At 42.9% G+C, this 19,724-nt stretch overlaps 1 protein-coding gene across 2 annotated transcripts in view; it reads left to right on the top strand.

Annotated features, from left to right (window-relative positions):
* The window catches only part of DNAJB6 (DnaJ heat shock protein family (Hsp40) member B6), a 65,496-nt gene extending 46,157 nt beyond the window's left edge, over nt 1-19,339 (top strand). The window contains exons 9-10 of one of the 2 annotated variants that reach the window (XM_074868569.1): nt 9,533-9,739; nt 17,715-19,339. In XM_074868569.1, the coding sequence (XP_074724670.1) occupies nt 9,533-9,739; nt 17,715-17,797 (290 nt within the window). In that variant the 3' untranslated portion in view covers nt 17,798-19,339. Of the gene's footprint in view, nt 1-9,532; nt 12,034-17,714 lie in introns of those variants that run through there. The other variant, XM_074868559.1, reaches the window with a different exon arrangement.
* The last annotated feature ends 385 nt before the right edge of the window (nt 19,340-19,724 follow it).

The following is a 19,724-nucleotide window of genomic DNA, read 5'->3' as shown; positions in this document are numbered from 1 at the left end:
AAACGAAAAAAAACCTCTGAACGTTGAACCCTATCAAGTATTTTTATGTTAGCGAAACCAGTTCTGGAGGAAGAGGGGCTGTGTAAGAGGGGGAGACAGTTACAGTGATCTGAGCCCTATCTCACCTGCGTGTTGTGTAGGGAGGGTGTTGGGGAGAAAAGCCCCGAGAGTAGAAGCCCCTGGTGCAACTTTTGAAGGAGGTCTGGCAGGCAGCACTGCAGCGTAGTGGCATACAATGTGACTTGCAGAAAACTATGGTAGAGATCTGACATGACCCCGAAAAGTGTAGAAAGCATCATCTTTTAAGTAATCTCAATTGCTGTTAAAAAATCAGGTCCATTTGTTCAAACTCTAAGCTTGAAATCTTGCTAATTTGTATTTATGTATGTCAAGCTGTGAAGCTTATTCCTTGTTCTTTGCTTTCTTTCAAAATTCATGCAGAAATGAATAAAAGGCCCCTGTGTGATAAAGTCTTTTGATAAAATTCATTTTGAGCAGCAGCATGCAAATGGGGTCACCTCTCTGCTTGCTGGAAACGTGGGGATTTGTGTTACCTCCTGCCATTTACATTTCCCACATCCCAAACCTTTAAGATGAGAGCAGCTGGCGTAATCTATACAGATGCCCTGGTGTGCTTCGACAAAAGCAAAATAACTGCAAAAGCCTGGATGGGCTCAGCCTGCACTTCTCTCTGGCCTCAAATTTAATGTAGGACCATCCATTGCGCTGTAAAAGATCTTCTGATGAATAAGTTTTGGCAGCAAGGAGGTAAATCCAGGCTCTCTCAGCAACCCCCCTATCTATATGTCAGGCTGCAGAGCTCTGTACCACCTGATATGGTCAAACAGGAGTGGCTTTAGCCATCGATGACCATTAGCCACTCTGGGGAACAGCATCATGACGTTTCCTTTCGAAGTACCCATTTGCAGCGCCGCTGTAGTTAGCGTATGCTGTATACTCATTTAATTTTCCCAATTTGTTGCAGATTGGGGTATCTTTGTGGTGAAACCGTCATCTTGAGTGGCTTGATGTCCTGGGAATGCAGGATTTGTGTTGGTACATGCTGGGCTGAATACAGGATATAATGGGGTTATTGGGCATGTATGGGGGTGGTAGGTAAAATGCAGATGGCTAAAAAAAGAAAGAAAATCAGAAGGCTGAGCTTTCTAAGGGAACTGCTGCGGGGGCGGGAGGAGGGTGAGGGGACATGGTGTGGGGCTTTTCCTGCCCCTGCCCTGCACCACAGGGGTACGGGGTGAGTAGGAACAGTGTGAGCTGGCACTGGAGCAGCTGGATAAGAGGGCAAAAATAAAAGGAGTAAGTCCATTGCCAGCTTTTAAAGCCAGAAGGGCAGAGGATTGCTATGTGTGTTGAGCAAAAAGTATTGAGCCCTGCCCTTTCCCAGATACTGGGACGTGCTGCAGCCATGGCTCTCCCGGGACAGAAATAGCACTGTGAGAGTCGCTCCATCAGTCTCTGTCCTTTTTCCCAAATCCCACCCCCTCTTTTTTCCATCACTTTCCAGGACTTCGCCACCACCTCCCTTGCTGTCTCCTGCCACTTGTGGAGTTTTTTTCTCCCTTGCAGGAAATGCCTGGCTCCCATGGCAGAGGAAATAGTAGTGCTGGTCGTGGCCTGGGAAAGCCTGACCCAAATCCCCCAAGTTACAAACTTAATATGATGTTTTGAGTTGGAGCAGGGAGACATAACGCATGTCTGAGCATGGTGACATTGGAGATGGCAGAGCTTCGCTGTTGGAACCAGCACAGGGTGTGAGATGGGGAGAGGATGGGGTGGGACATGACAGCAGGTTTCTGCAGAGAGCATGGATTGAGAGCTGACAACATCTTTAGTTTCTAACCAGCTGAGCATCCGGGCACCACCTAAACTAAATATTTTCTAGCATTTTGCAGGAGGGATGTCTCAGACAGACATCAGTTTGCTGCACCAGAGGAAACTCAATCTCGTGCTCTCAGTAGCACTGAGGAATGTGCAATTGCTCTGGAAGAAAAATGATTGTTGTTAATTGGTGAAAGCCACTGATTTGTGTGAGATGACTCAAAACATCGTCCTTCATCCTGTGCTTTAGCTGATAAACTTCAGTGTTGAAATAAACTCCCTTTACGGCTTACAAAAGCTCTGCCCCTAGAAGCTATGGCGCAGTTGGGGCAGCTGCTCTGGCATTCCCCGGATAGTTTCTGAGTGATTTCAGGCTCTTTCGGCTTTCGAGACTACTTGTGGGTTTTTTGTCAGTAGATTTTAAAATGGCTGCTTTGTCTCATAAGCATCACATCAAATAGCAAGAGGGAGATTTTTAAAGGCTGTCACTGTCAAACTCAGCATTTTCCGAAGAGGACTTGATGCAAATTTTAGTTTCTGTCAAGTCTGACAAACCTGAGAGAGCACAGACTGAAAGTGGGTTTTATAACTCCTGCTGTTAAGCGTTGCAGTATTAGTGTTTCCTGGCATTTAGAAACAAGTTTAAGAACAATTAATCAGAAGAACTTGCTCAACATAGCCTCCAGTGATGGTGAGGGAGTATTTTCTTGACTGAGCGTGTTGCCTACAATTTCAGGAGGGGTGGGTGGGGGGTGTGTGTGCGCACATGTGGTTTTGGAAAATACCCTGGGCTTGGTGTCTTATAATGAGCATCCCTCACTCCCAACAGAAATTAAAAGAAACTGTGATGATTTGGCAGCTTTCTGAAAACAACTTTCAGGTTTGGTCCCCCAAATTAGACCACTTCTTCTATGTTTTAGTAGAGTTACTTGGTCTCCTGATGTTTTCTCTGTTCTAAGTATAATATATATCTATAATGTATTCTTCTCTTTTAGAGAAGAAACAAAAGAACCAGTTAATCTCCAGGAATTTTTCAGCCCAGGGTAATCCAGGTCTGTAGACAGATCATTTCCATTAAGTTCTCGGCTCCAATGAGCTCCTCTAAAGTATTAGATTTCACAGCAAATGTCGGACTTGAGTCTCAGAAGAACCCCGGTATCTTCTGCTAAGGTAAGTATTAATACTGGAGCTGCTGTAACAGCAGAAAAGTTTATCAGTACAAAAATCTTATGAACAGATTACAAAGATCATAGTGCTATTGACTTAAGATAAATGTATGTAAATAGAGATTTTTTTTTCTTTATCTTTGGGTTGCTCCTTCAGTTGCAGCTCATCTCACGCCAGCAGCAGCGGATGTAGCTGAGTCATCAGAGACTTCAGGGCCCTCCGTAGGCACAGGGTAAATTCCAAGCCCTTGTAATAGGAGGGGGAAAAAAATCAAGCAAAGCTTTTTTCTTTGCTCTCTTGTTTTGTTGTCAGTCAGCATTGGTAGCAGCTCAGACTAACAAAGAGACTTCCAGCTGAGTCTTCTCTGGAAGCAGCAATACAGTGTCCTGCTCTGAGCTGCAGAAAATATACCACCTCTTAAATTTAAAGTCTTAAAAGTATTAGAAAGACACTTTGCTGGCCCTCATTCAAGGAAGATTTGAATGGAGTCAGTTTCCTGCAAGCCATCCTTGCACAACCAGCTCACTGGAGCTTTAGCTTGAAGCAGTCTTGTGTCATTAGATAAAGGCAGATGTCCCTCACCAGTTGCATCTTCTGATGCTGGTTACAGGAAGGGCTGTGTGGTGTTCGCGGCCTTGGGGAAGTCTTCCTTTGGACTGAGCAAACTGGTGCGCCTACTTTTTGTTTCTTCATACAGGGGAAGATCCTGGTTATATATATTTTTTTTCTTGGTTAGATGTGTAAGAAAATAACATGCAAGCAGTAGGGCTGCCATGTGGGAACCATGAAGGCTCCACTTCCTGTTGTGCGGGAAGTGACATGGTAAATGTAAATAAGTAGTTTGATATCCTCAGGATGTTTACCCTGGTTTGTTTGGCATGTTTCTGTTAATTACTATCTTGCCATTAATTACTGCTGATTCCTGGTAGGATTTCAGTTCAATTCCAGGATGTACACGGATGCTACTTAAACGTAACAGAAAATAATAATGCTAGGCCGTGTAGGGCTGCTTTTGTGTGAAGTGCTCTGTGACTTACCTGTCCCACCTCACCTGGAATATCCTCTGCCTTGGTGGTTTTATTCCTGTGCTTTATCTCAATTTTCCAGGAGCACACGTGGACCCCTTGGTGTAGCTGGTGGCTCCCTAGATGTGCCCACCTAGTCCAAGAATTGTACTCATGGTTTGCCTTAGACATAAAATTGATGCATTACTGAAAAAATACGAGTTGGCGGTGACTTTTCTGATAACGTTGCCCCTCACGATAGGCAATATTGCCCTCTACTGGTTAATTACAGGTTAAAGGATCCATATTTTCCCCTTTCGTACAGCAGCACTTTGCTATGAGAAATTATTTTTCAGCCCAAGGACCTTATAATATTGCTTGGAGCAGGAGGTAGGTTTTGGTCCTAATGCAGCATTTTAGGATGCTGCAGCTCGTGTTTGATTTCTGTTTCTCCAGAAGCTGCTTTTCATTTGGGAGAACCTGGTGCACCAGGAAACAAAACTTTAATTATTGTTTTTAAATGTTGCTAGTAATGCTGAATCCTCATTTTCAGAATTAACCCTTAGAAATGTAACTTCTCCAAACTGGTTTTGCAAGTGAAATAACTGCAAGGTTTTTAATTATTATTTGCATTAGTAGAATAAGACCTTTTGCTTAACACTGTAGTCTGGATGCTGATTCCAGCAGCCCCCAGTAATTGCCCCCTTCCCTGCCCCAGCTAGGGCAGCTGCATGATGAGCTGAATCCAGGCACTGAGCTGGGTTAAAAATAAGATCGCAAGAAGAGTGTTATTTTTAACCTGGGTCAGTCCTCTGCTTGGGTTCATGGTGTGGCTGCCCAGGCTCTCACGTGGGTGTGCTGGCTTGGAGGCGTGGGAGACAGCAAGAAGGAGCTGTGGGGGGAACCGAGGGCTGTTTAAAGCCAGAGCACCCCTGAAAGTTGCTTCTCAAGTGGATATTCCAGCACTGAACTCAGCTATGGACTTCCCCTCCATACAACTAGTCTTCCTAAAAGCCTTTTCCAGGACAAACATCACCACTGACAAAGCTCCAGCAATGTTTAAGCACTTTTTGGTGGTGATGCCCCGTGCGTCTGACCTTTCTCAGAGTAAATTCTTTTCAAGTCTGGTATTTGCAATTGGTACAGCTAGCTTTATTCAGAGTCTGGCTTGAATGTTTCAAATGTGTTTAAGTATGTAGAACAAGAGAAAATAGTTGATGCAAATGACACTTTAGTTTTGCTTTGCAAGGTGTATTAAAGATACATGATCAAAAATTTAGAGGATCATACCATGCATAGCACCATAGATAACTCAATATTTGGATCACAGTCAATGTGATGTTATGGCATTATCTAATTTGTGGTGCCATCGTGCTCTCCTGCAACTCGTAAAGGGGAAAAAGTTTAGACAATTATTTGTGGTCTACTTTTTGAACTAGAACTTGTCTTTACTTTGGGGGAGATGGAAAACTGAATGACTCTGTTGGGTGATCAAGGTGGATTTAATCCTTTCAATACTTAATGGGGGCTTATAAGAAAGATGGAGACAGACTTTTTAGTAGGGCCTGTAGCGATAGGACAAGGGGTAGTGGTTTTAAACTAAAAGAGAGTAGATTCAGATTAGATATAAGGAGGAAATTTTTTAGGATGAGGATGGTGAAATACGGGAACAGGTTGCCCAGAGATGTGGTAGATGCCCCTTCCCTGGAAACGTTCAAGGTCAGGCTGGATGGGGCTCTGCGCAACCTGATCTCGTTGAAGATGTCCCTGCTCATTGCAGGGGAGTTGGACTAGATGACCTTGAAAGGTCCCTTCCAACCCAAACCATTCTATGATTCTATGATTCAGCTTCAAAATGTGCTGCCTGTGTAGTGGTGGGGAGCAGCTCTGCATCCCCCCAGGGCTCTGCCATGGGGTAAAGGACAGATGGGGAGCCCAGAAATAGGAAACACATTTTATTTTTCTGGAGGAAAACCGGCTAACTTTGTAGTCTAATCAAAGTAAGTAAAGTATTTGACTTCAGTTGCCACTGTATTATGTTTTGTGGCATGCAGTGCAGCCCCTCTGGTGTGCTGATGCTTTCACCACAAACAGCAGAGTAATGGTGATGGTGGCTTAAGAGGGAATTTTCTTGCAGTATAACACAGGTCAGGTCAGCTTAGCAAAAATGCTAATTACAGATCCTTGATGACACAAAGTTAAGCAGCTTACAAGGAAAGATTCAAGACAAATTCCAAAGGGATGTGGGTTCTGAGTCCAATACCAAGGAATTGTGCTCTAGGTTTTAGCATAGATTGCCACTTCTTTTGGGGCAAGTGGTGGGTTTGAACAAGCTTGCAAACAGCCCCTTCACCATTTGTATCTCAGTGGACGGTCTCTAAGTGCTTCATACTGATTCTCACCCTCAGCCACATTCCCCTTCCTTGCGCTTCAGCCACAGCTGCGTTGCACAGGTAAACCCCAAGCAGGAGCAGCTTCATCCTGCATCTCAGACTGGTGCTGGCAGAGGAGGCAGCAGGCAGGCAGTGTGCTGGCAGCACCAAGCAGAGACAGGGCTCTCCTGGGTTCATTGGGCTGGTGCAGCACCTTCAGCTTTGTGATGGTGCAGTGCAAGGTCCAGCTTTGGGGGTTAGTTTTGGATCATTTTTGAAGGAAAGAGAAATATGCGTTACAGGAATTGTCTGTTTGTGTTGGTTTTGTTTTTTTTTTTTTTTTCTTGCAACTGAACGGTTCAACTATGAACCCTGCCGGATGAGGGGACAGTCCTTGCTTTGGGCCATTTGCAAAGAGCTGCAGGTGGAGGACACCCCAGGCAAAGCCTTGGAGAAGGCGTATTTGTGACTTTTCATAGACAAAAAGTGGCATAGTTGTAAGGACTTGTCCCAAAACTCACAGGAGGTGTGTAACAGGCAGGTACCATCATCTTCCAGAGTCAGAGCCATGCTCATACTGTCAGAAGCTGAAAGCTAAAACCTGCTCTGGAGAGCAGCTCTCACAAGATTTGACAAAGCAGGACAAGCTCTCCTGCCTCTTCTCTAGATTGCAGTTGGTTTAACTGGAAAGTTTGGAGTATGGAATGTCTTTCACATTTTTATATTTTAAGTTGGATGCAGGCAGCAAGTGCCTGCTGGAAGATCTTTCTGCGACTTCATTAGGTGCTCAGTGTTGTGGCGCTGGTGGCGCATCTCAGCTCCCAGAGCAAGGGAGCTTTGCAGGAGTGTTCACTGCAAGCAAGGAAGCATCAGGGTGCAAGAGGGCCAGCATGCAACAATGCTGCAGGTACATCACCAGGGAGGAGCAAGATTATTCTGAATTCTTCCAGTGTTAAACTGTACCTTTCACACCAGCTGAATTGGACTAAAGGTGTCGACATTGATCTCTAGTGTAGTTAGGAGTTATTTGTTGAGGTGTATGTAGAGCATCTGGTTTAATACTTAACTGCATTGTTAGTGTATCTGGTCAGGGTGTCTCTGCGATGCACACACACATGCACACAGATCTTCGAGAATGGCCTCAGCACATTTCTCATTCCTGCATCTGCTTGCCAAAATAAAATTTAAACAGGCATCAAGCAAGACTTTGCACATCAAAAAGCCATGTAGTTAGTGTTTCCATGGGAGGGATCTCCTATTTCTGGTGCACTATAATTTGTTAGGAAGTGAACTCTCTTGACTGGTTTTTGTATGTGCAACTGGTGTACATGGGTTTCCCTATGCTTTTTCTTTTTACTCCTGGCATTTTATAGGCTACATCTTCATAGACCTGGTATCATCAGACAGATACATGCTTCAGTGCTGTTTGTATAGTGTGTAAAATCCTGTAGTGTCTTATGGGAAATGCCAGCAGTTCTGCCTCTGGCATTTTCCTTGCCCACAGCCCCTTGTAGCTGAAGCGCTGTGCCCCATACGAGGGGAAAAAAGCCGTCCTGCCAGCCCTCTCCTACTGTAAGGAGAACTGGACACCCGGAGTTTTACATTGGTATGATGCAGACAAGCAGTGTCTAAATGCGGAAATCCGTGGCGTTATCATCACTTGTGTTTTTGTCTTGTTTGCTTGTGCCTTCGGAAGAGCAGGAGACTCAAGGGTAAAAAAGCGTGAGCGTTGAGGGGCGGGGAATGGGCATTTAATCGCCTGGGAAAAAGGGTCCTCTGCGTAATATCCATGCACATCAGGTGCTCAAACGCACGGTGGGGTGATGTGAGGCACGTCTTGGGGAGTCCCCTTCTCCTGCGAGACCTTGGGTGCTGCACTGCACTGTGAAATGACTTTTTAAACATACCTTGCCTCCTTTTCCTCATGCCCTCAGAAGCATCTCCCAATGTATGATTACAAGGTAAAGACAAAGCAACCTGTTTTGTTTGAAAGTGTCCGTGGTTTGGTGCACACAATGAAGTGGGTATTACTGCTCTTGTTCCTTACTGCATACGTGGTGCTTTTTCCATCTTCAAAGCATTTTCCAGCCATGAACTAAGAGCACACGCATTAGCTGAGAGCACACACCCCTCCCTAAGCAGCTGATGCCGGGCACATCCCAGGAAAAACTTCCAGAATGTGACACACCACTTTTGATGCAAATAAAATGACGCTGTATTTCATCAGCTCTATTAAAAGTACTTAAGTAATTGAATTAATGAAACTTTAAAAAGCCTTTAAGAGACTAATGTGGTACACACCTTTCTTCTCACTTCCCCCCCCCCCCCCCCTTATTTGGCTTTTTTATTTGTTATCTTACTGTTTGCTTTTTGATGTGTGGTTTTGCTGTTTTCTTGGTTTTTTGTTATTTCTTTGTTACGGTAGCTGATTTCTCTACTTTGCAGCATTGGTACTGTTACAATTTCTGCAGCAAAGGAAAGTGTCATCTGCAAAACAGCATGAGTATGACTGAAGTACCTCATCTTTCATATTAATTCTTGCAAACACTTCCATTGTGTTCATTTGCCTTTGCCGTGCTTGCCTGCTTTATCCCCCAGACTGTGCTTAACTCTTACATCTTCAACCCAATTTCCCACCTTCATGTGGTCCTTCACATGTCTCTATCATCCTTCTAGCTGTGGATGTCCAACATCTAGCCCCTCTGAACCCACGCTGGCTTTGTTTTTCTCCCACCTTTCCTGTAGTCAGCTTGGGTATTTCTCCCTCCTTTCCCTATAGATTTTCCTTGAGCAGGGCCAACCCTTCCTAGGGAGACAGTCCAGGTGAGGTGGGATGAGATGACATGCCGTTCAGGGCCATGTGCTCAGCTCGCTCACACTGCCTTTTGGGAAAAAGGAAACAGTGGCCCCACAGCTCTCATATCTAGCTGACTTTTTTGGGTGGCTTCAGTGTGGTGAGAGGCTGTTGATGGAGCTTTCTGCTCCAGACACTCCCTATTCGGCAGATAGACAGGATTACGTGTGAGCTAACCACAGCCAAGGCAGTACTTTTGTGACACCCAATTTCCAGCCCAGTTTTGAGGGTTTTTTCAGGCTAAGCTTAAGCATTTTGGGTGCAGCTCACTTTTCTTGCACTCTTTGCTTTTTCAGGTGAGGCAGATGAAGAAGCCTTTGCCGAGGAGTGCAGACGGAGAGGACAACACGCCCTGCCTTTCCAGCCGACCAACCCTCGCCTGCTGAAGTCTCACAAGCCTGCCAGTTCCCCCAGATATACCTATCATTATAATAGTGATGAGGTGGAAGAACAAGATAGAAGCCGGGTTACAAGCAGCTTGGAGACCCCTTTTTATTTATCAGGTGTGCACAAGCATGTTGATGAGAAATGTGCAGAAAAGGATCCATCAGCTAGTAAAAATCCAAAACCAAAAAGCCAAACAAGAGGTTGTTGCTGTGTGTTGACTTAATGTTAGCTCCCTGGTAGATAATAAATGGCAGCTTGTGTGCCTTCATCCTGTATTAGCTCTGCTCTTCAATTTAGTCTAGATTCATAAATGCCCTGGGATATTCAAGGATCCAGGGCAAATATTGCTATGCTGCTGAAGTGCCTGTGCTCTTTGTTCTTAAAAGTGAAGGCCTCTTAGAGATTAACTAATCACAATACTTTGCACATTCATTTACTTAAATTGTGCTTAGCTTCCTTGTCAAAGAAGAGGTTCAGCAGCTTTATACTATTTCTGGAAACTGCAATTTTAGGTGCCTAAATCCTAATAGAGAAGGCTGAGACTGTTCAGATGAACATGGAAGCGCAGCAACTGTCCCAGTTATTTTTGGAAATAATTAGTCCTTTGATATATTTCCTGTCTGTAATGTTTTGGCAATATAGTCCAGAGGCTATCTTGGACAACAAAGTCCTCGTAACTACTTGATTTAATTTGAACTTGTGGTCAAAGATCATCCAAGACTGCCAGGACAGGTTTTTCTGAAACTTGAAGATGCCTTTCTGCTTGGAGGCCCAGACCAAGGGCCCTTCTCAGTAGTGCTGAATTAGGTGAAGTTCTGAGAAGTATGAACATGCAAGGTTCCTCAGGGTAAACACAGTGCATGAAAAATATGTACTGTACCCCAAAACATGTGCTCACGTACTCCCAGTGCTGTACCAAACTTCTGCTGCGTTTATGAGCCTTTAAATCTAACACTGTCTTCTGTAGGGAAAACCTAAAGATATCATGTGGGATGACAGTTTGAAAAAATTGAAACATTCAGATAAATGTCTTACTGATCAGTTGCTGGAAGTTTTGTGTCTTTAGGGATGACTAAGTTGAATCTTTTCTTAAAAAAAAAAAAGCTTAAAATTTCTCTACAGAAGCTTGAATGTAACCTCTGGGCTGATGTCCTGAAATCACCCATGCAAGGGTTACAGGTTTTGTCTCCTATGTCTGTAACTGGCAAAACAAAATCTTGGCTGTGCATTTGGAGACTTGAGGTTCTCTGCAATCATAACCATACTTTGTAATGGTTTCCAAAGAGCATATGAGTTTGACATGCACCTTGCAATTTTTGGAGCAATTTTTAAGATTGTTTAGGACTTTTTGCTGTGAATCTATTTATGCTCCAAGACGCACAAGTTTCAATTAAAATGAATTTCCAGAAGTATTTGTGCAATCACAAAATCCTCTCTTCTACCAGTAGATTGTGAGTTGCCACAGGGTGAAAACTTGATTGCAGTAAGACTAAGATTTTACTGTTGCTTTAAATATTTTTGCCTACTGTTCCTCTGATGGACAGGGCTGCTGAAGGACTGGTCAAGTCAGTCAAAAACCTACGTGAGTGTCTTAATCCCTCACTGGGAAGTGTGCACGAGCCCTGGCCAATAACGCCATTGTCCTTCATGGGTGTTCACCTCTGCCGACTGCCTGGCCCAGCAAGCAGGCTTCACCAGAGCAGCTCTGTAATTATACAGACCACTTACTTGCTCCCACTTGGCTTCTCATTGATCACTGCAACAGCTGCCGTGCTTGCACGGGCCAGTGTTGGGAAAGAATAGCATCTTTTTCTGCCTTGGTCCAAAGCCCACTTAATTTGGTGGAAAATAATTAAGGTCACTGGCCTCAAACCGGGCACTGTTCCACCTTGAATCAGACATTTTTGCTACCACTGGCGTGTGGCCCTTGGCAGCGAGACTGCATGGCAGTTTTAGACATTGTCCCAGTTGGAGCACCTCAAGCAAATCCTCAGTTGTTAATGATTCACCTGCAGTGAAGTGGTTTTCTTTTCCTACTGCTAAGAGTGGGAATGTTTGAGTTTTAATTTTTAAGTCTGTAGCAAACTTAAATGAAGGAAAAGGAGATAGGTTTCATCTTGACTACGTGGTGGGAATCCCTCTGGATGTGGCCATCTCTCTCTAGCACCCAAGGAGAAAGGCTGGCCAACTCATATAGACTGGCAACCAATATCAGAGGTGAGATGAATCCTCTCCGTAGTCAGGATTTCCAGTCATTACAGTGGGTATTTAATAAAAAATTTAAGAGTTTAATTTGATTCTCCATCTAACATTGACACTTTGCATTTTAATTTTAATTGCTCTGGGTTTCATACTATTCCTGGTTTTGTAATGGCCTTTTAGAATAAAACTTCACCTCTTGTGCTCTGAAGTGACTGCATATCTCAAACAGTTCTCTAGCTCCAAACAAGTAACTTTTAAATAAGAATTCAGATACTGCAAGTAATGTGCTCCCCAATCATATGATGTATGGCTGACTGGTGGTATCCAAGCTGTGTCAAAGCGGTATTAATGCCAGCAGAGACCTGGGGGTTGCAGCCATTAATGGTAGAGGTAGGGGTAACTACCCCTAAAAAACGACGACTCTGGATTTGAGAGTGTTGACCTTTATCTAGCAAGAATGGTTGAAATGTTTAATTGTTAAAATACTGAAAAGTACATGATACAAAAGATTATTATTTGGAAGATAATATTGCAAGGTTTGCTCTTCTTTTTGAATGAAATAGCTTGCATTAACCTAAATCTTACAACATTAATAATTCATTTTTGCTGCATTTTCATCTGCTGGCATCCCTGAAGAGGAAGCCACTTTAAAAGAACTAGCTTAACTAATCTTGTCCTTCTGTGGCATGGACTCCTCCGCTGGAAAGTTGAGCTGTTTGTACTTTATTTCATCTTTAATGCAGTGTCTGTTCTTTTTACTGACATACGGTCTCCTGAATTACACTTTACTAACTAGTAAAATCGATATACTTGGTTATCCGAACTAAGTACGTTATAATTTCCTCACATACTTGTATTTGGGCATGTAATGGAATGAGAAAGGAAAGCAAAGCCACTGTTTTCTGTGGAAATCTAATATTCAAGGAATGCTGGAGGTGCAGAAGATGGGAGGGAGTTCACTCTCCCTTTGCTTCACATCCCCTGGCTGTAACCGCGTGTGAGTGGGATGGGGTAACAGCCACACTCTTCTGCAGGCAGAGGCTGGAAAGATTGGCTGGTGGATTTGGAGGCTGTCTGGTTGCTCCCTGACTTAGCCGGAGCTGCCTTCACGCATGTTTTTTTGCCTGCTAGTATGAGAGCATCCCGTTACCCATTCACTTCCCTTAGAAGGTGTCTGTGTTGCATGTGGAAGGGCCTCCAAGGCTGCAAAGCCTTGCAAGCTTTTGCTTGCCATGTGGGAGTAGAACCTTGGACTCTCTTCAGTAATAGTGTTGCCTTAATTAATAGCAGCAAGCAGGTTGTATCTGGCTTGGTATGTTCTTGTAGCAATTCTAGGCAGAATTGGTAATGAAAATAAGTATGGTGAGAAAGCATGAAGGAGGGCCCCAGTAAGTTGCTAAAGCTTTTCAGTCCCCTAAAACATCAAAGTTGGAATTACATCACTGGGTTGGCCAGTGAAACTGGAAAACTCACCCCTTGGATTTAACAGTGCAGATAATTAAATAGTGGAGTGGCATACCTAGATGGGGTGGGATGTTTTGTCACCTCAGGTCTTTATGTAAAGGCGGGTTCTCTCTCTGCAATGCTCGGTGGTATGGGCAGGAGTGTGGATGAGGTGAATTAGTAGGTCAAATCGTGGTGTGTGTTGGGCAGTGGCTCGGGCTGAAAGGAGGGAATGTGAAAGTGTAGTGTAAAGCTGTAATTGCAAATTGAGTCACATGCATGAAATTATACCAAAGCTGTGATCTGGGGTGAATTTTTATAATGGTATATGCAAGTGTGGTCAGTCTAAAATAACAGGTGGTGGCTGCAACTCAGAACTAAGCTAGCTACCTTTGAAGTAGCAATTTATTGTTTTGACTAGAGAGATACTTCTAAGAGCAGAAAATTAGAAAGCGCACTACAGAACCCAACTTGCAAGTGCTCCACTGCCCTGTTAAAGCTCTCCATCCATGTTGGAACCATGACTGCTTTCATGGTTCGAAGGGCAAAAGAATGGCTGCAGTCTTAGCAAAAAGTTAGTAGATCTTGAAAACTATTTTCTCTGGGACTTCAGCAGAAAGCATGAATCCCTCCCACTCCCAACCTCAGTGCTTCAGAGCCTTAAAGTGGAAGGTGGCCCCTCCAAAGTTTTCACCTTTGCAGGACATCTATAAAAATCAGGCCATGACCTTTCTTACTGACTGATGTGGGTTGAGAAGCAGCAATGGTGCAGGTTAATCATCAGTTGTGACTGAACACTGTGTTTCCTTCTGCTGACTCCTGTGCTCTTCTGTGCTGACAGAAGGAAGGTGAAGCAGACCTGTGGCTGCTCTCTGCACCCTGGTAGAACAGACAGATGTCAGGCAGGGCAGGAAGAAGTAGGATGCCACAAATGGGTTGGGTAGGAGTGTTTTCCCCAGGACGCTTGTCCCTTAGATCGATCACTCAATATGCACACCTCCCTTTCAGCTGCTGCCCAAGAATGTGATGAGTTTCATAGTCAGTGACTGAACAAACCTGTGACTTTGGGAGGTGCAGAAGGCAGAGAACTAGAAAGCCAGAAGGAAAGTCAGCCTGGGACACAGCAGAGAGGCTTCCCAATTTGTTTTGGTCCCTGCTGACTGGTTGAGGGAGTTGCTCCTAAGTGTTGTTGGAAGTTGGTTTCAGCTTTCAGCAGCTTTATGAAAGCTGGAATAGTTTCTGTGCTCTTTACGATTCTTCTGGAAGTAGAAGAGAAGGGGATGAAATGGGAAGAGCGGGTCAGCAGATGCTGCTTGTTTTAGACAAAAATTATCCAGGTTGTAAACCAGGTGTAATTCCAAATGGTGTGGATTCTTGCTTCGTCCATTTCTGCTTCTGGCAGCTGACAGAAGCAAGAACATACCAAGTTAGGGTGATAGCTATCTGCATTTGGGTGAATCTGTTTTCCAAATGTCAAAGCTGGGGGAAGCTCTCAGCAACCTGTTCTCCCTTCATCCTGTAAAGCATTTCTAGAGCTTAGGTGGCTAACAGTTGCTTTTATGGGTGCAAATTTGCAAAGCCCTTCCAGAACTGTTTGGCTGAAGCCAGTTCAGCCAGGCACTAACTATGGAAAGTTTCTATGACTGCTTTGTGATGCTGGCAACACACCAGGACACAGGTTCACTGCAAATTAATCAAATAGTAATGGGGTTGCTACTTTCTAATTCAGATTTTGTCCTCTTGTAACTTTGGGGCTAGACTTGTAACCAAGGCAGCTAAAATATGTTTTTAATTAGTGCTGGTTGAAGTATTGGAGTGAAATCAGCACCAAAGAGTTACATCTTCAGTGTGCAATTTTAATTTTTATTAGGAGCTGCTTCTCTTGTTTGGATCAGGCTTTTGGCTGTTATCACCCAGCATAGCATTACTGGAGCTAACAGACTGGCAAAGTTTGACCTATCTTTTTTTCTTAGCTGGGGGTAGAAAAGGAAATGGTCAAGAGTGAAATTATTTATCACAGCAGGCTTGAAACAGAAAAGACCTGGCAGTTTTCTCTTGAGGAATACTCTGTATTTGTGCGTTATCTCCTACTTTGGCCAATCTGCGTTTCTGTGTGTCAGTGATAACACTTGAAGGATTTCCACTTTTCACCCTTATCATTCCAGAGGCTGGTAGGAGACCATGTTGTCAAATGCCTAAATATCTTCATACCACATTATTGTAACATTTGAGTTGTTTCATTTATAAGACAATGAATTACATCGCATTCATTCCAAGTCATAATTTACATTGATTCATAGTATTTTTAAGGAAGAGTTGCCAGAATTGCTTTCAAAATCTCAAACATTTGAAGAAAATGGACTGTTGCAAAAAACCAAAAAAAGTATTATGATCTAAAATAGCAGTATCAAATGCACTCATGTCTGGATGTGGAAGACTTTCAGAAATACTGACAGTGTTTTGAGAATGAAAAATGAGAAAATTATGAAGCTAATAAACTGTTAGGGTTTAATGATCCTTTCCCAAATATCTGTGTTAATGATTCATAGTTATTACACAAACTGGTTCTGATCAGTTGATATGATGCTGCTTCTGCCTCTAGTAAAGGGAAGAATCCTTTGAATAACACCCCTCGAATGACTGATTCTCGAGTCAGCATGTCTCTTCCACCTCCATTGGCCTCTGTGGGAAAGCAAAGAGATGCTTGAGCCCTTCTGGGATGTGTGCCTTACAGCAGTAAATTAAATGCCAAGGGATCCAATTTTTGACAATGTATAGGTTACCAAGCGGCTGACATTGAAGTAAACTTCATGGATGGAGTTAGGAGATGTTCATGCAGTGTTCCCAGGGACAGCATAGCTCAGGAGGGTGGCAGGGTGCGGGGAAAACACAACGTCATCTCCAATTCTGCAAAGCACTGCCAGTTTTTCTCCTTCTTGAACAATAAAACTGGTTTCCACTCTAACTTTGCGCAGGCTAATCACTCATGGCAGAATTTCTAAATAAATATCCTGCTTCTTGACTCAGATGATTGCAAAAGATGAAGTCATGCTGTTGATACAGCGTAGGAGCTAGAATGATAACCGAGGAACAGTTTCCTTTTGCTACAAGGGAGTGTATTTCCTCTAATGCTCAAGCTTTTGATAATGTCTTAAGTGATTTTGGCCCACAGACTATCTCGTGGTTCTCCCTAGGTCTTAAACTTGAACTGAAGAACTGCAGTTCTGCAGTGGGCACAACCCTAATTGCGCTTGGGAGGAGCTCCAATCAGGAGCAGACTTCAGCCACAGCATGACTTCATACTCCTCTGACCTCCCACTGCTTCCTTTCCCCATCTTAATTTTGCTATTGGTGCGAAATTGGTGGAGAACCAGGTGCAATGGTGACATGGCTTCCTTAGGGTCATCTCTGCCTCCCTGCCACCAGAATGGGGGAAAGAAAGAGACTTCCAGACAGACAGAGCTGTGTCCTTCCTTGGCCATTCCTCTGACTCCCCGCCCTGTCTCTCAGCTGGCTTGCAGGAGCTCCTCTGCTCCATGCTGGCCCCATTCACTGGACCGTGCTGATTCCCACTGGCAGAGCACCACTAAACTAAAAGATCACTCAAGCTAAGTCAAAGCATCACAGAACGATTATCTGAGGGAAATGTTTGCTAGCTTTGAGTGTAGATTTATAAATGCACTTGGGTAGATGTGGTGTTGGTTTTGCACAGTTCACTGTCCATGCAAGTCTGCTAGCAAGTTGCGTTTTACTGCAAGTTTGGAGGAAAGGGCGTGATGCAGAGCAAGAACTGTTTTTCATGCATCTTTGTCGGGGAAAAAAAGCATTGAGATGATGATTACATGGCTGGAAGCTTGTGCCTACGGAATCTGTAGCAAATAGTTCTTGCTTGAACTTAGTGCTTCCATGCACCATTGGAGCTGCAGTAGAATATAACCTATGGTGCATGGTTAAACATGAGCAGGCTGATGACCTGCATAAAAAATGCATATTGGTAAACACGCAGCATCTTATTCACTCAGGATTCTTGGGATTCCCTAGTATTAAAATGGAAATGCAAATATCGTGGTAACTGACTACTGTGAGAAGAAAATGCCAGTACTTAAATAGTTCCTGCTGTATAGTCTTATTTATTGCTTCTGTTTTGAAAATTATTCTGGTTTTGCATGTGCTCTAATTTTGAAGCTTTTCCTGAATGGCTTTGAAGTCTTTTGAAAGTTCTCCAGATCTTTTCAAACTTCAAAGATTGTTAGTGTTTTCTTTCTATCCTATGTAAGGGATATAGTAGAACTGGGGATATAGTAGAAATGATAATTTAAAAAACCACATTAGAACACCAGACCTTTTCTTTAAGATTCCTTAAACCATTCAGAGAACATGTGCTTTTGCTAGAGGGAAAAGTCCATGAATGCTGTGAATAGTGTTTTACAAGCCATGTTTCCTCAGGACACAAAGAAGGCAGCAAGAGGAGGAAGCAGAAGCAGAGAGAGGAACAGAAGAAGAAGAAGTCAACCAAAGGGAGTTACTAAAATGGACTTCTCTGCTATGCCAATACCTTTATAATAATGACAACTTAATGTTACATTTGAGCACACTCTTTTGTGTATATTTTTTTGATTGTTCACACTGCTAGCAAGGAAGTGACTCATGTTTAAAACTGTACTAAAATTGCACTATGTTATTCTTTTTAGTTTCATGGAGTGGCTTTCTTGCCAGTCAGGTTAGGGAATTCAAACGTGGCTGATCTCGGTTAGAAGTGTGTTATTTTTGAAGATTGGAAAGCGTTACAGAATTTCTTACCTCTTCCTTCCCTGGGACTAAAACGACTCTAGTCTAGTGTTTGTTTATTTGTCTTGTACGATATAACGGGTTGTGCAAATGCCTGTTTTGGTCACTCTGGCATCATCATCAGGCCTGTTGAAAGAAGAGTCCTATTCACTCATGTCACTGGGAATGGGATTGAGACATGAGCTCTTACAGGGTAATTTATGCAAGCTTAATAAGTGACTTTTATGGTTGGTTGTTTTTTTAATTTTATTTTCCCCCAAGCTGGGCAGCAAAGGTTTGTCCCTGCTATTGAAATGTTCCTTCATTTTAAATTGTATCATGAAGTTATATCCTCTGATTTTAAGAAACTTAGTGTAATGATGGTCTCCTGTAAGCACTCCTACTGATTTCCTTAAGCATAGTCGACTCCCTATGAATCATTTAGTGAAATCATTCCTTATTTTAAAAGTTTATTTTCAGAACCTAGAGACAAATGATCTAAGTGCTACTTTAAAACCGCTCTTTGTTTCTGCTGAGTAGGTTTTAGATAACAAACATTTTTTTCAGCATCCGTATAAGATTTTATCCAGTTGTTTCTGCAAAGAACTTACACCTTTATGTACGAAAGCTTTTTGCATCGGTTTTATTGCAGGACTAATTTTTTTTAGCTTGAAGAGATGTCTTCAATTTAGAAGAAATACATATTTTCTAGCTATATTACTTCCTTGCTTCCCATACTTGTCTCATGTGCATGACACATTGCTTCTCTTAACCTTTTAGTTTGTACAGAGCCCTTCCGTTGCCTTAAGCATTTACCTGCATGTTTCTTGTCAGTGTGTTGCCTCCTCTTTTTAACCTCCAGGTAGGAGTTAGCAGCTTATGGTTTTGTTTTGTTTCTTTTATCTTCCTCTTGCCAATATGTTGTTGATGTAACAGACTTAAACCTGGCAATATTGAAAGTCCACAGTTCCTGGAGAAACTCACTCATCCTAACATTTAAAAGATGTAGGAATGCACATAATGGTGTAAGGAAGAAGCTAAACAGAAAAATCAAGTCTGCATTCTAGCATGGTTTGATATAACAAATTCTGGTGTCTCTGGTATCTGAATGGTTTAGCTTCGAATGCTTATGTTACCCAGTATAACCCTATGCAAACATATAGCCATACATGAACTCTGTTAGGGTATTTTAATTATGGTTAATATGAAATAAGACTGAGTACTGGTTTTCTGTCACTTAAGTACCACTTTTTTTGTTTTGTGCAGTGTTACTAATATTTAAAAATAAAGAAAATTCTCCTTTATACTTTGTCCTCTTGCACTGTACTGTAGACTACAGCTGATATCAGTTCATGTTTAGTTTCAAGTAAAGTTTAGGCTGTAAGCACAACGGGGAGAATACATGCTCACAGAACACCCGCAAGCATACCAAGTTATTCCTTTTCCTAAATCCATGAGCAAGTCTATATAGTCCCTGTGTCAAATGGCTGATACTGGAAAATGAAGGTTTCTTCTGGCTGGAAACATCACTGTAAGGATCATCCTGGATAATACACAACACTTTGAATTGCATCCTATTTAGTGCACTTTCCATAGTCTGGAACAAGCCCTCCCCCCAGTACATATGCCAGTTTGAAGCTATTAGTGCTCCCTATTTGTTGGGAAAATGGTGCATGCTTTGGAAACACA

This window comes from Strix uralensis, chromosome 1 (assembly GCF_047716275.1).
Source record: "Strix uralensis isolate ZFMK-TIS-50842 chromosome 1, bStrUra1, whole genome shotgun sequence".
Lineage (NCBI taxonomy): Eukaryota > Metazoa > Chordata > Aves > Strigiformes > Strigidae > Strix > Strix uralensis.
This window is presented reverse-complemented; position numbering and strand designations above follow the sequence as displayed.